This window comes from Heliangelus exortis, chromosome 13, assembly GCF_036169615.1.
Source record: "Heliangelus exortis chromosome 13, bHelExo1.hap1, whole genome shotgun sequence".
In the NCBI taxonomy this organism is placed as follows: Eukaryota; Metazoa; Chordata; class Aves; order Apodiformes; family Trochilidae; genus Heliangelus; species Heliangelus exortis.
The window spans coordinates 15469949-15486406 of NC_092434.1; the positions used below are offsets into that span (position 1 = coordinate 15469949).

Below are 16458 nucleotides of genomic sequence, written 5' to 3' on the forward strand. Positions count from 1 at the left end.
AATCTACACTACAAGTATTTCCTTACATCTTGAGAACACTGGAGTTAAATTTAAGCAGCAGCCATATAAAACACTACCAGGAGGGCACTTTGTCATCCATGACAGCAGCCCATAGCAATCAACCACAAATGACATACCTCCCTTTCCCTCTCTGTTTTTGTCAGCCTCATTTGCCTCAGCATCTGAGATCTCTGCTCCATCATAAGAGTTCTCTCATAAGTGTATGCTGAGATATCACTATTGTGCTGCAGAAATAAGAAAATATTTTGCTTATAATCAAATCATAAACAAACATCACCTTTTACATCATATTGTGAAAAACAGGCTCAAATCCCTTACCATTTCTACCACTTCTACTTCTGCCTCTATTCGGAGTTGATAGAGGAAAGTAGCCAAGTCCTTTTTCATCTGGATGCTGTTATCATCCATCTGAGCTACAGTAAAAATTCTCATTTTGCATTTTCTCCAAACCTGGTGAGAGAATGCAAACTCAGTATTTGAACCAATAACATTTTGCTTTATGAAACACACACTTCTCAATATATCCACTTTTGTTTATCAATACAGGCTCCACTACTGAACCTCGTTTCTTTAACACATACACAAGTAGTTGGGTGACAAAGTTTTCTCTGGCTAACTCCTTACTTTGTGCTGTTTGAGAAGAAAAGGAAGCAACATCAACATGCCTCCATCATGCACAATCCACCACACATCAATGTTGCCTTCATTGTAGCGCTCGTGGTTGCTGGGGTAGAAAGAGACATTTTTGGGAACCAGCAGAGCCAGGTGGGCTGCAGTTGTGCAGCGAACAGTACCTGCCCAAAAGGGGAAGAACAGACAGTTACTTCCAATTCTGCAAGAGTGATCTATGGTTTAAAAAGAAAACAAAACCCAGTTATTCTCTGAGCAAATACCATTAAACCACAAAAGTCATTGTTTGCATAAAGAGAAGTATGTGCAGCAAGGCAGGCATGGACAGGTTGGACCAAATGACATAGCAGATACAAAGCCAGGACAAAGCAGACTTACAGGAACATAAGTCCTACTTAATGTCTGAAATAAAAGCATCTGTTCTGCTTGAAGTTGACTGTCTTAGCTAACTGGACCACAGGGGACAGAGGGTTATAGGCAAGGAGAGTATTAGCTCCAGCTCTAGAGAGATTGTTAGGTTAGGACCTTTGAAAAGACAGATTATCTAGGAAACAAATTACAGTTTGCCATAAAAACATCTCTCAAGTCCATAATTTCTAATAATGTATTAGACAGATGAATTTTAGCTGCTAGCTTAAAATCTGGAGATATTTCATAGGTCTTTTACCTGCCAGAAGTGGCATTTCAAACAAAGCAGTTTTGTGAAAAAGAGCAGATTTGCAACCAGTACTATACAGAGCAGATTAAAACCTAAACAGTTTCACAACAATTCTGTTAAAATCCCCTGTGTGTACCATTTGGCAATAAACATCTCTGTTCACAATGTCTGACCACACAGAACCTTTAAAGCTCACCTATAAATGTCTTCCATGACCTTGGATCTTCACTTTGTCTCCAGCCATATGGCCATCCCAAAACCACAGTATTATGTTTCATGCCACCCAGTCCACAGGACTGGATCAAGTGAGCAATTCCTTCTCGAACTTTATTGGCTACAACCACCTGACAAAATCCTTTCACCTTCTCAATGTCCATCATATGCTTAATAGTCTGCAAGACAAAGGAAAACTTCACAACTAAAGGGAACTCAAGTATTTCTCTGTCGTGTGATTAGTGTGAATTCCCAGTTCACATGTCCTTAGGTAAAACACATTTCAAGGCAAAGCTCTGCTCACCCACTAATTGTGAATACTTGTTTAAAACACACAATTTCCTTCCAAACATTATTATTTCTAACAGATTAAGAAAAGAGGTTTCTGGTTTGTTCTACAATCACTTACTCATAGTAGCACTTAGTGGTATCTGTGTTACTGACTAGCTTAACATTTTCTAATCCTAAAACTCTAGCTTTTTAAGCCCAAGTTTAATTAACTTTGGATTTACAGTTTCAGATTTCTGTGTAACATGCAATGTTATCGTATTCAATTTACATACATAAGCACCAACCCCTCACCTTTGAAGAACACCATGCCCTTTATTTGTTTAAAAACTGAACAAACCTGGTCAACACATAGGCCTATGAATTAGTTTTCCTTTATAACAACGTTTGCGTATAAAAAGCCTCTGGAGAGGAAAACACTGCTGTAACAGTATTGCTACATAAAAGTAAACAGGGCTACAATGTCTTGTTTACATGGTTAGGAGGATGAAATGATTTATTAACAAATTTTCAGGACCATCCTTTAATGCTTTTTCTAATAAATTTATCACCACAGAGAGAAACATAGCACATCTACTAGGTTTGTAATAATTGACAGTTATTGAACTGTTTCTTGGTATGTTCAGAAAACTGAAGTCTTCCCTCCATTAATCAGCATACATAAACTTCAATAGTTATTATTTCTTATAAATTAAGACAGTTTTATGAAGTGAGGCTGTCTGCATAGGTTGCAAGCATTGATCTTCACAACTGGCACCTGAAACAGGTTTGCAAGCCCCTTACTGATCACCTGTAGTACTGCTCAGTCAGTCCTGTATCCCATAGAAGCCTTACTGATACACTTTTTTCCATGTATGACTACTTTTAGGTTCTGTCCACTCAATCCTTGTTACTATAGGAATTTTTTTGAGATACTGACCTGTTCAGCAGCCTGGGCTTCTCCGTAAGTTTCCAAGAAATTCCCTTGGATCACTGATCCTATGATAGTCAAACCTTTGCCAGCTTTTAGCTGAGATGCAAATGTTAACAATCTAGGATATTTTACATGCAAATCTTCATCAAGTTTCAGAAGCACCAGCAACTGAGGCCTGGGGAAAATAAAAAAGGGAATGCATTTTTCACTAAAACTTTCATCATTTTAATTGTGCTTGAATATGAACTCTGAAACAATACATCCTTTCTGCATCTCACACTTTAGATGGGTTTTAATTAATATTTTCTCTTGATTCAAAGCAGATTTGAAGCAATGAGGGAATTCTGCTGCTGCATTTTTTTGACAGCCATAAAAACTTTTCACATACTTAGCTTAAGAGGCTTGCATTAGTGTGTTATTTATGTGGCTGATTTTCAAAGCTCTTTTAAGCACTATTAGAGCACACACTATGTTCATACCTACAAGGCTGTCCTGTCTGATCTGTCTGGATACTTGTGCCAAGCAGTTGGGAAATATGAGTACTATCATCTGAACATAGATCCCACCTGCTTTCTGTCCCTTAAGGTATTGCTATACATCAGTTCAGTTATTTTCTGTTGCAAGCTATGGTTAAGCAAGCATAAAAAATATTTATTAAATATTCTTCTTCAGTAGATTCCTTGTCCTCTCATTCAGAGCCCAGGAGTTGTGCAATGCATAACTGAGAGGAGGGTTCTCACCACCTTCATCTATCTTCAACACACAAAGCCAGAGGAAAAAATGATGACCACTCTTCCAGTTTTTCATCCTAGAATGATAGCAGGTGCTTCTTTGTGCCCTCAGTGCCAAATTACCACCACAGCAACAGGGCATCTGACCCCAAATGCAAGAATTTCCTTTTCTTTTTTTAATCTTCTGGCCATTTAAATTAATTCACACGGGCCAAAAGCATCTTGCGTGGGAGCCCAGTCTAAATCCTTGAGTAGCTAATCATGACAGTGCATTTTATTAGTCTAAAATCAGTACCTCCAGTTCTTTGTGTGTGGAGGGCCCTCCTCCAGCCTAAGTAAGGCATATCTTGCTGCACTGAGTGAAAGACCTCGGATACCATCACCCCATTCCTTCTCCGCACTGCAAAGAACACACAATTCAGCCAACATATGGTTTAATGAGCATGTAATTGCACGCTTCCAGCCATGCTACAGAGAGAAATCATTGCCTTGTAATGAGCTTAATGTTATACATGGCATGCATTGCATCTATATTTATCATTTGTACATGTGTGTATGTGATACTTACCATGTATCACATGAGAGAAATGCAAATGTTTAAGTTGAATCTGCACCACCCTTCTGTGTTTAATTTATAGTGAACACTCCACTACAGAGAATGCTTCCCAAGCATAAACAAACATCAGGCATTTTGAATACCTGATTTGTTAAAATTAAATTATACAGCCATATCACAGTCTGACTCCATCAGATATTAACAATTCTGGACAACCAAAGCTGCAGGTTCAGCTTTTCAAGGACTACTCTAGACAGACCTTTATAGCAGATAAATTGGAATGAGATGGCTGCCTTCAGGTGTTCTGGACCTGAAGTAATCACGTGTGACAGAAGGACAGATCCCAACCAGGGTTTCTGCTTCTTTGGCTCTGAAGTTTCACCAAACACCTTCAAAGACTTAACAACAAAGCATCTCAGGAGCCTTTGTTTATCACTGAAACAGTAAAATAACGGAAAAATGAACTAATAAGGGAAGCCCTCTAAGTCACCTCTCTGGACAGTTCCTTTTCCAAATGTGAAGGCCAGAGATAATTTACAAAAAATAGACCCAGACTCCTTCCAAGCCTTTTCTATCGAGTTAATACTTACCCTTGGTATTCAATGTACTTGTAAATCATGCCTGCAATAAGCATAGCTACCAAAGCATAATACCAAGATGAAATGAACATCAGTGCCAGGCAAATACTCATGCCTAAAAATGAGAGGGCCCTAAAACAAAAAGCAAAGATATTAGTAAGTAGTGTGGTAGAAAAGTGTAAAAATCAGTCAATTATTCTCTTCTTCTTTTTTCTTTAAATTGGGTGTTCTGAACCAGCAGTGAAAGTAAAGCTTCCATTTATGTACTCTTGTCTAGAAATGATATCCAAGGAAATAAATCACACCCCCAACCCTCATGGAGAGGATTCTTCCAAACCCCACACTGTAGATTACAGACTAAGCAGTGAGCATGATGGGCTCTGGCTTACCAGTGATAGTATTTAAATCGGGGTCGCCAGTTTGGAGTCCTGAGAAGTGTTTGCACTGCACATGCCAGATTAACAAAGAGGTAACACATCAAGAAAAACCTGCAGAAGCAAAAAAAGTTCTTTCAGCACATGCATTTATAGATTCTGGCACACACTATAATCACATGAACTATTTACAGTCAAAATATGTCAGCCCTGTCACTTGTGACTGTCCCTCTGATTTGCAGTAGCCTGAGCTATCAGTATAAAGCAGTTACAACAGGTTTTTTACCCACAACATCAGCCCTATCTTTGTTCTGTGAGAAAAATAACATTTTCCCAACTAAAGTAAAAATTCAACTACACTAAAACCATATTTATTCACAGAATACTCCAGAGCAGAATCAAATAGATTTATATGCAGAGCCTCAAGTCAGAGAATTAATTAAAAAATTAAAAGTGGAACTCAGGTTCCAGTAATTTGCTTTACTGATGTAAGATACAGTTCTGAAAGCCAAATCAGCAAAACTCAAGAGAGTATCACATTTTTTCCCCTCATTCCCCCTTTAAACAGCCACTAGCCTGTTCCTTACATTGAGAGAATTGGAGCCACCATGTCAAGCGAAGCAATAAGTATTCCCAGCTCAGCAATTAATGCTGTTAACAGAAGAGCCCATGTCGGTTCACCATTTGCTTTTCCATGACCAAAAATCTGAAGAAACAGATACATTAAGCATATCTTCCATGAATTTCATAAGGTGATAATAATAATTGAAAAAAGAAAGAAAAAAATAGTGATTTTCGTACACTTTTTTCTCTTGAGCAAAGAGTCAAATTATTCTAATGGCTTTCTGTGCATCGCTGAATTAACTATTTGACTTCTTCATAAAATGCATGTCTATTCCAAGTCCTTTAAAAATATCCCTAGCTTTTTTACAAAAGAAAGCAAAGCATCAAGAATTTTAAGAATTACAAACCCAGAGGAAAGGAATTATGTTGTCCTTTGCTATGGCTTGCAGCAGCCTGGGGGCTCCAGTAAGGCTCTGTAAACCTGCTCCACAGGTGGAGAAGAAGGATCCTATCACAATGACCCAGGGTGAGGGCCATGAGAGGGTGCCCACCACCAAGTTCTTGTTCACTGCATCACCATACCTGCCAAGAGGCACAGGGAGACAGGCATAATCAAAGGAGGGTTTTGATACTTTTAGGTTTTTTGGTCAGTTTTAAGATGGTGTTTAAATATTATGTATCTCCTTGATTAGGAAATATAGAAAGTAGTAAGCCATCTTGAGTTTCTTTTGATATGCAGATAGGAAGCACCTGCAGCATGATTTCAACAATTCAAAAACCTTTTGAGTATAATGCATTTATGTTATTATTCCAACATTATTTTCCACTTTCACCTAGAAAGATTCAGGAATTAAAACACAGGATGGAAGACCTGAGGGAGCTGTGTCAGAAAATATCAAACCAAGTACAAGATGATTCCCAAACCACTGCTTAAAGTTTACATACAAATATGGTCTAAAAGGCACCCAGAAGTAAAAGCCAAGAAAAAAGGCAGAGGTGAGAGCCTGTCCTGGGAAAGAAACACACCTTCCCTGAAAAGAAGGGAAATGAGGGCATTTAAGCAGTAAAACTTACTTATCTCTCAGGACTACACCTTCTATGCAGGCTCCAAATAGTAGAACACAGCTGAAGTCTTGAGTACAGAGTAAGCTAAGGAAATAGGATTTATTTAGACTTGGAAGATATGAATGCAACCATGGAAAGTATTGTGGAAAGTTCAATGTGTGCCTCTGCCCTACAGCATTTGCCCTGCAGCATCTCCATAAATACACACTAAAGCTGGTGAGTAAATTCATGTCTCACTACTCACATACACCTAAGATGATTTTAAATTTCAACTTTTAAAGAAGATGGTTTTAAATGTTATGACAAAGGACATAACTTCAAATGAAATTATTTTATATGTAAATGCCAATTTAATCTGCTAGTATAGAACAAAAGCAGATATTAAAATAGCTTTCTTTTCTCTCTCTGGTGTCTGAAGACATTTTGAGAACATGTACCAAAATTACCTTGCACTTTCTCATGCTGTGGTCTCTGATAGCTTATTGGGTTTGTCACTAAACTGTACCTACTTCAGCACTGGGGAGTACAAAATAATTCAGGGGTTTCTTTTGATCTGGCATTCAAGTAAAGTTTTTGATCTTGTGAGTTTCACTTGCAGGAATGGTTAAATACTAAACTCTACCCTATACCCCTGAAATGCAATTGTAAAATACAAAGAATAATAAAGAGGGAAAGACTGTTCCTAAAAGTTAAGGTGTAATCCTTCCACTGGGTGGCGTATTAACATCTATATATACAGCTACCCAACACCAAAGAAGTTTTGAGCTGCAAATATATTTTAACACTGTAGCTGGGCATTACTTCTGTGATCTGTTAAAATATTGATTACATTCATAGGAAATGCAGACTTCTTGATGCAGAGTCTGTTTCCAAGGTATAATCTGGAATAGATGATCTTTCGAGGTCCCTTCCAACCCCTAGGATTCTACGATTCTATGAAAAGGCTGCACTCCTAAGAAGCCAGGACAAGTGAGCTAGGACCTTGATTTACAGCTGGGCAAGGTTTGGCAAAAAGCAGGTTTGCAGAATTTCCAGGAGTCATGATCCAAGCCAGCTGCCCTTTGGTTGGGATTTATTCAGAAAGCTCACACAAAGTTTTGAAGTCTTTGCTCATATTAATCACCCTTTGCATTTGCATTAATCTCCTGTGTTGATAAATTGTAGTCTTAGGACACCAAGAGACAGATGTAGCTGAAAGACCTTGGCTTCATCTCTTCTCAAGCAGGAGAGAAGAGATTAAGATACTCTTTCCCAAGCAAAGGTCCTGCAGTCCTAAGCCCTGAAGAGTTTAACCACATACAAAACCTGGCAGCATGAGTGGGACAAAGGCTGCTGCACACTCAGAAACCTGAAATCTGCTATGAGGAACATCCTCATATTCTGCAAATGAAGTACTCCAGTCTCAGTGGAAACAGGAGGGAAACAACAAGTCATTCACAGCTAAGTGGAGCTCACTGCTGAGCAGTGTTAGTAACACTTCCACACATGCCAGCTGGGAATGCATTTAAGAATCATGGGATAGCATTAAATCAGATGAATGTGTTAAAAAAAAAAAAAAAAATAGTCCTGCAAGCTGATGTAATATTATCTTATTTGGCTAATTTCAAAATGAATACATGCACTTATTGGTACCAGGGAGCAGCTGAGTCTACACAGGGACCTTCCACCTTTCAACAAATCCCACAGTTGGGGAATATCTAGTTTAATTTCTAACTCTGGCTTATCATGCCCTAAAATCTTCAAGAAAGTCTGTACTACTTCATGGCACAAAAACAAGAAGCTTTTTTTATTTTTTAAGGAACTGAAATTTATAATGTTTCCCAATTAGAGTCTTCCCTTAATTTAATGGTCCACTGGATCCTAAAAAAATATATATCTATATTCCACCAGCCTGAGGAGCTACAGACCTCTGTGTAGCAAAGAAAAACAACAGAAATGCAAAAGAACAAAATAAAAAAACCAACACGAAAAAGGGGATGGAAAACAACAGGATAATAATTCCAATGTCTTCAATTCAAGGACTGGTTTGTTTGGTTTTCCCCCACTGACCAACCATACCCACACTAATAATTTATTTACCTGAAAGCAGTTCCACAAATCAGACACACAGTCATTCATCTCTGCTAATTTTAAAAGGATACAGACTAGTGATGTGGTAACAATAGCAAGAATAGTTCCAACAGGGATGGACTTCTGTGCATCTTTGAGGTCTCCTGATCTGTTTGAACCAGCCATGATACCTGAAAATACATTTATACATTTTGGATTTAAGATCAAGAGAGAGAAAACAGCTCAGAGAGACCCAAGAGACCCTCTCATCCCAGTATTCTCACCAGTCACTGAAGGGAAGAAGATTCCAACCAGCACCATGAATGAAGTAGATATATCAGAAAGCACATAGAGATGAAGGCTGTTCTTCTGGCCTGCTACATCAACAGATGGGTGATGTGCTTTCTCCAGTATCTCTCCTTTCTCCAAATAATTGCTCCATAGATTGTCTTCAATGTTATTAGCACACCACAGGAAAGAAAGCATATTTCAGTTCAAGCCTGTTCTTATTTATATAGGTTTACAGCTGAATATTACAAATGCAGTTCAGTGATCAACACCAATTAAGACATATACAAGTTACATGAAAGAAAAACTGCTATTGCATGCTTTCAAGGGAATCTGTAATAAAACCAATGAAGATGTAGGAGTGGTCAACAGAAATCTAAGCATCTTTCATCTTTTTGTATTACTCAATGTAATATTCTTTTAACTTCATACTTATTTTAACCCCAAGAAAGAAAACGTACAGTTTTACTGAACCACCATACCCACACAGTGTAACAATGTGACCAGGCTTTCCAGATATAAACTGACTTGTTCTTCAGACAGTGGAAGATTTAGGGAACTTTAGGGAATCTGTTATATATTATCTTTTTAAATTTAGGGAACTATTTAGCATAACTCTTGGGATTTGAACTATTCCCTGGAGTTCATTTCAACAACCAACACTTTTCAATTATATTATATTTAGGAGCAGGCAAAAAAGAAGCAAACTTTTATAGAAGTACTCTTACATTTCAGGACATAATCTTAACCTATGTAAAACAGTTATAGCTACACAGTTGTGAAGAATTTTATCACCTTACTGGTCTTCATATAGCACATCATTTTAGCCTAAATTATAATATGTACGAGGCAAACTTTATCAATTTTTAGCAGACAAGTGCCATCTACTCTTTTTAAAGGCTGTAAGGCTGAGATTTCTTTACTGAAGATGATTTTCTTCACTGTAATTACATTTCTTCAGTCCACCTTTCTTAACCAGCAGGGAACAGTTAAACCCTTTTCAACTGCTCTGCACACCTCCTATTTAAATGACAAAAAATATCATATCATACCTTTTAAAACACCACTAGCAACTCCTGGGATTCCTGCTATCTCAGAGACATTGTTCATTAGGAAATATTCATCACAGTTCTCGGTGGTTAAATTTGTAGTGTGGCAGAAGAGCTCCCAAAGCTTAGAGGCCACAGTAATGTTATCCTTAACTACAGTTTTGGCACAAACATCAAACTGATCTCTTGACAAAGTCCTGTTGCCCAACATGCAAATCCTGGAGGGGAAAGATGAAAACCAGTGTTATATGGTACTTATAACTCCTCTTTCCTATCACAGAAATTTCAAGTGGCTCTAGTCTGCTACATCATTTCTCAGCTTCAAGAAGATGGTGGTAGCTGGGCAAAGATTGTCTATCTTTTTCCTTTATGGGTCAGAAGCATAAAGCTACTTTTCCAACAATTTTGGGACAGATTTTATTTGGTAGATTTACCCAAAACAATGAAAGGGAAAAATTAGGCAACATTTTTGTTTTCAGTTAAATAGAATTACTGGAGTGGAAGAGAACTCAAGAATGCTGGCATTCAAATTACTAGATATTTAGAGTATCTGAAGATATCTGCAATCACAGTATCTTAGTTTCTGCACAGCAGCACTCAAATGATCCCTGACACTTGAGTTCCAGAATCAGGAACATAAATTTCAACTGCAATATGCAAAGGTTCTTCTGGTCAAAAGATAGCATGCATAGCTGCTCAAGTTCCCCAGTGCCTGTTGTGTTTCACCTAACCACAAACACAGTTTATTCCAGCACTGAAACTTTTAATCCACTTCTCCAAAGGTGGCTCCACAAGACGTGCTGATACAACACAACAGCTTGCTGCCACTAGAAGTTCATACAACCTCTCTTTCCAGTGCCAGAAAACATCCACAGGAAAAGAAGAAAAAAAGTACTGTTTCTTCCATTGCATGAAGTTTAATTGCTTCACAGGTCTGAAACACTACAGGCAGGAAAATGGAAGACACAGGGCTGTTTTTGTAGCGTTTGCAGGCCTGTGAACTGTAACTTCAGAGAAGACTTCCCCATCAGAATTAAAAATAAATACAGTATCTTGTTACTTCAGCAAAAGAAAAAGGAATACAGGCCAAGGAAGAAAAGGGAGAATATTCTAGAACAATCCCAGAGATAATGAGTAGGAGGTACAGACACTTATTTTTACTGCTGTAAACCTGCCACCATTGTAAAACATTAGAATCATTGAGCCCAGAATATCTAAAGGGAGCACATGAGCGTTGCAAGTACTTGGCTACGGTCACAACATTTTAAGACATGAATAACCATGCAGACTCAACTCTTCTGATTTCCATTCCATTCGTCTCTTGTCATCAGTATCAGGAAATACTGTTTGCACTTCTGATAAAACACACAAATGCACAGTGTTGTTGCTCCTGCTCTGACTTTCAGACACCATATTAGATGCTTAACCAGCAACAAGGAACATGTGCCATGTGCAGGGCTGAGCTGTACACATGGCTGATTCATCTGATTTCAATCCAAGGCCAAATCTCACTGGAGCCTCAACGTGGCCCAACCATCATCACACCTCTCACATTCCTAGGAGAAGCCCCATTCCTCAGCAAGCAGCTGCATCACACCAGCACCAGTTTCCAACCACAGAGGCAGCTCATCATCTCTGACTCGCCTGGGGAAAATGGACGTGTCAGACTGCTTCCTGCTGAGGAGGACTGCCATAAATAACACAGCATAATTCTTGCTAAAATTTAACTCAACAGCCATAGGCTAAGATACTGGATTGCCTTTGCAAGAAGAACTGAAATGTCAGCCACCATCAATCTGTATGCTCCCCACAGACTTCATTATACTGACCAGCTAAGGAGGCTACCACTGTCACTATATACAGCTAAAAAACATCCAAAGTGATTCACAAAAAAGGTAGCTTTGACAATGTATTAGGCACAAGTTTTAAGTAACTTTAACTGAACCCCCTCTTCCAAACCTGCAGACATAACTTATGCCCCCATCCAGAAATATTACTCACGGAAACTCAGGTGGATCAAAGATGGACTTGATAGCTCCAGCATAAATGGACAGTATGGATATTACAACGCAGGCCAAGAAGAGGGAAGCAAATTTGTTAACATATTTGACACCTACAAAGACCACCACTGCCATCAGGATGAGGAACACAGTGCCATACACCCGCATGTTGTTTAGCATGGCACTGGAAGCATCGTGGGCATCAGATGGGTGAAAAATTGCTGCTTGTGGCACAATGTATGTCTGAAACAAGAAAAAAGCAAGCTGAAGGAACACAGGAACAGAACTCTGTGTACACCACTGTAGTGACTCTGGACCTATGTTATAAATTTAAATCACTTCCCAGTTTGCAACATGCTCTTCACTAAGAATCCTCAGTTTGATGACCCATAATAATGACCCATTCTATTTCAGTGGTACAACTGAGCCAACTTCATCAATGATAAGAATGAGTATTTGATTAATTCATACTTCCATCTATTTTGTCAGAAGATACTTCATTCTGGATACCCACAGACTATGCAGCTACCAAAGGGAAGCACCAGTAGTACACACTTGTACAACCAGAAACCTGGAGACCCTCTGTTCTCTACTTATGTGTTTACAAATATGGGACAAGAAAAATGCAGTATTTTTATTATGGTATCAGCAGGAATACTCCAGTACTACTCACCAATAAAATCTCAATGGCACCAAGGATATACATTGCTCCTGCAAATGTTGTTCCCAAATAAAAACACAGTCCTACAGCTCCACCAAACTCTGGGCCCAATGACCTGGATATCATGAAATAGGAGCCACCAGCTATGAAATAAGAAAAGAGAGAGTAAAATTATCATTTATTTATTGTTATAAATTGTAAAGTATTCACAACAGTAATACAAAAAAATTATACACTGAGTATTTGCTTTTTGGGGTGGTCAGTTGAAGCACCTTTTTGATCACAGAATCAGCCAGGCTTTGTGTCTTGGCTAAAACAAATTTCTATTAAATAAAACCATGTTAACAGCTTACAGTAAATTTTTTAAAAAAGAAATTTAAAGTTTGCTAGCAACACTTACCTGGAACAACACCATTTGTGGCAATAGCACTCATTGATATGGTTGTCAGCATAGTCTGAGGAAAACAGGGCAAAGGAAACAATGGGATCAACAACAATTTTTAAAACATAACTTAGTTCTCGACAAAGTATCTCTATTTATTCTGCCTTGACAGGTCATTATGTGAAACAAGGGTAGCAGTAATCTAATCATCAGACTGCTGACACTCTTGTTTGAGATGACCACTGCTTTATCAGGTTAAATAATAGGTGTCTGCCAACAATGCAAGGTGAGACAATGCAGGTGTCCCTCCATCTGTAGAGCTGAAATTACAGCAAGTGCTACTCCAGCAAAGCCTGCAGCCATGATCTGGGAATGGCACAGAAAAGCTGTGTGATGAACAAGCAACATTTTTAAGACTGTACCTACAGTAGGACACAGATTGCCACATTAGAAATATTAGGGGGAAAAAAAAAAGACAAAGGAAAAGACAGAGAAAGCACATGGATATGAACACAGAAGAGATGCCTAGCATAAATCTGGGTTTTATTTACACATACATCTACAACACAGCCTCTCCAAATTTCTCAAAGATTATGTCACAAACATTATTTTAGCTATATACTTACACAACAGCAGCAAAGTAATACAATCAGGAAGGACTGAAGAACTCCAGCCATTCCTACCATCCAAGTCAGCCGAAGGAAGAGAATAACCCCAAAGATATTCTGCATGCATGGTAAATAGACCCCCATCAGGGTGCCCATGCTGGGTGACTGAAAAAAAAAGTTCATTGACATTCATTAAATGGAATTATTCAAAGTAACTGAAAAACCTACAACTTCAGCTTTTCAAATGGTAGAAACCTGAAAACATAAGGTATACACAAATAATACTGCACTGGACTTTCACAAAACATGAAGCAAACATGAATTTCTGATCAAAATGCTGACCCTATCAGATCTTCACGTTTGAAGTAATTATTATCAGCATTTAACATGACTTACTAACCATGGAACATATGTGTGTTTTATTGTAGAACCACAAGTATGAAACCTGTTGAGTGCTGGAGACTGAGGTAAGATCACTGAATTACCTGAGTGACTGAGAACATGCAATTAATTTATGTGACTTCAGAGGAACCACACATCACTGGCATTCAATGTATCATCTGGCAGAATTCCCCTTTGCCCAACATCATTGTTAGAGAATAATCAGGTTCACAACAATTATATCAAAATGCCACTGATAAGGGTTGTATTTCAAAGAATGCAGAAGTGCTCCCTGCATTGGCACACCTGCCTGGCAACAGAAGCATTTCACAGTCCCAAATCTCTGTGGTTTCATGCCAAGACAAGTCATGGCTTCTGATTTCTGAGGGTTTTTGGGTTTTTTTTGCATTTAAAATTACAAAGAATGCTGAACATAGGAGGAATAGAGTGTAACTTCTCAGAGGTTCATCACTTTTCATACATCTTTCAATAAATAAACCCTAATTCCAAAACATATTACAGATAGACAGCATTTAAAGAAACTCATGAACAATCATCCAATTGACAAAGTTGTTAAAGAGAGGTGAAAACACCTGTTCAAATTTGACTATGTGTAGCATCAACTAAATGCAAAAATAAATAGGTAACATGTGACCTTATAAAAAATTTAGTTGTAAATCAAAAGCAATGGCTCTTAAGTATATTACTCTGAAAGACATAAAGTGGCTGACCATTTGTCCATCCACCATCCCCCTCAGAACATCTCTGAACCCAGCATCCAGTGACTTTATCACACATGGGTACACCTCAGAGGTAAAGGAGTTTCCTGGATTTTGTCAAAACTGGCACCTGGGAAAAGGAAAGCACAACCTACTGCTCCTGTGCAGAAGGAGCATGAATTATCTACTCTATATGATAGGTTTTCCAAGCTCTGTGTGCTTGCTCTGCACAACAATTCACCTTAGCTCAGCTCCTTCCTATTTTCTGTCCTCAGTGCAGCTTCACTCTTCATCACCTTCTCCCCCTCCCTCTCAAGTGGCCTCTTGAGCATATCAAGTTACCAGCAAACTTCAGCCACAGAGGAAGAGAAATGTGCATTAGTTGTACAGTTACTGCAGAGCTGCCTAGCAAATGCCTCAGTGTCTGCCTGCAGACAAAACCCAAGCCACAGGATTGCTAAGTGTACTTCAGGCATAAGAGTCTCCTCTGGATTTTCTTACCCTGTGGAATAAAATTACTGGTATGAAGGAATGATCTACAAATACTACCTTGAACCAGCTTGTCCACAGAAATATTTAACACCAGTAATCTGAAGTTACTTGACCCTTTTTTATAGCATCTTCTAATCAGTAAGTGATATTAATCCAGTGCTGAAGTCTCAAGTGAATGCAGTCTCAAGAAGGGAATTATTGCAGTCTCAAAAAGGGAATTATGTTCCGTCTCAACAGCTACTAAATGAAAAAAACCTACACACCCCATGCTGCATAAAGGAGATAAAACATTTTGCAGAAAGTTGCTTTAGATCAACCAAGAAGGGACAGAAAAATCTCGAAACCAGTCTTAATTTCAGTGATGCAGATCATATTTCTGTTCACTCTAATCAGCTGCAGACACAAAATTAGTACAAATATTGATCTGAGTCTGAAGGACACTCTTTCCATTGTGCTAGCATGATGGCTTATCAAAGCACTTAGCTGCAGGGCTTAGGGACATTGATTGGTCATGACAGCTCTGTAGCATGAGGACAGACAGCAGGACAGAAATGAATCGCCTTGTTAAAGATACATGAACTAAAATAGTTAATCTAATTTTTTCCATTAGGAGGGCATATTTTTATAGAACTATTTTTGCACTGTTAAGTGCTTTAATACAAGATCATATTTAGAAAAGAGAAAAAGCAACCCAATTTCCCCCCTGACTACACAGAGTAGTGTCAATTTTATCTGATGTTTATCTACTACCAAAAATATTTAATGGGAATGCTGAAATAGGGTAATATGTTTATATTTATCTATTTTGCACTGAAACTATTCTGATCTTCATTTTCACCTTCCACAAACCCTTCAGTGATTATTCAAAGAGATTAAGAGGTATATTTATGTATTTTCCAGATCTTGGGGAAATGCTCAAGTTTCATTTGGCCTTGTCACTGTAGAAAGCAGGTGCTGAGACAGCAACAGTCGCCACAAGCACAATATTCTTTAGTCCTTCAAGCTTAAACTTTGTGAGAGATCTCATTTTTAATGTGCCCACGTCTCAGAGTTTTGGCCAGTTCATGTTTACATAACTGCACTGTCTTTTTTTTACATCTGTGTCTATTTTTGTTGGGCTAGGGTTCTGCATTTAGGGTGGGTTTTTTGGTTATTCAAATGGATATGATTTGGTGGGCAGGGTTGTGCTAGAAAGGCATTCAGAACAGAAAGGCATTCACTGAGAAACTGTCTTACCT

At 38.4% G+C, this 16458-nt stretch overlaps 1 protein-coding gene across 14 annotated transcripts in view; it reads right to left on the reverse strand.

The window, feature by feature from the left end:
- The window catches only part of SLC12A4 (solute carrier family 12 member 4), a 45932-nt gene that overhangs the window by 5104 nt on the left and 24370 nt on the right, over window positions 1-16458 (reverse strand). For 13 of the 14 annotated variants that reach the window (XR_011728522.1, XR_011728521.1, XR_011728523.1 and 10 more), the window contains 18 exons: window positions 13647-13793; window positions 13039-13093; window positions 12651-12781; window positions 11979-12220; window positions 9981-10195; window positions 8925-9089; window positions 8733-8831; window positions 6601-6658; window positions 5934-6108; window positions 5550-5668; window positions 4978-5076; window positions 4601-4720; window positions 3750-3854; window positions 2730-2898; window positions 1506-1701; window positions 646-815; window positions 340-471; window positions 138-245 (listed from right to left, as the gene is read on the reverse strand). Coding sequence is in view for 11 of the 14 variants with exons in the window: in XM_071756952.1 (XP_071613053.1) it covers window positions 138-245; window positions 340-471; window positions 646-815; window positions 1506-1701; window positions 2730-2898; window positions 3750-3854; window positions 4601-4720; window positions 4978-5076; window positions 5550-5668; window positions 5934-6108; window positions 6601-6658; window positions 8733-8831; window positions 8925-9089; window positions 9981-10195; window positions 11979-12220; window positions 12651-12781; window positions 13039-13093; window positions 13647-13793 (2505 nt within the window). In the remaining 3 variants the exon portion in view is untranslated. The remainder of the gene's footprint in view (window positions 1-137; window positions 246-339; window positions 472-645; window positions 816-1505; window positions 1702-2729; window positions 2899-3749; window positions 3855-4600; window positions 4721-4977; window positions 5077-5549; window positions 5669-5933; window positions 6109-6600; window positions 6659-8732; window positions 8832-8924; window positions 9090-9980; window positions 10196-11978; window positions 12221-12650; window positions 12782-13038; window positions 13094-13646; window positions 13794-16458) is intronic. The other variant, XM_071756951.1, reaches the window with a different exon arrangement.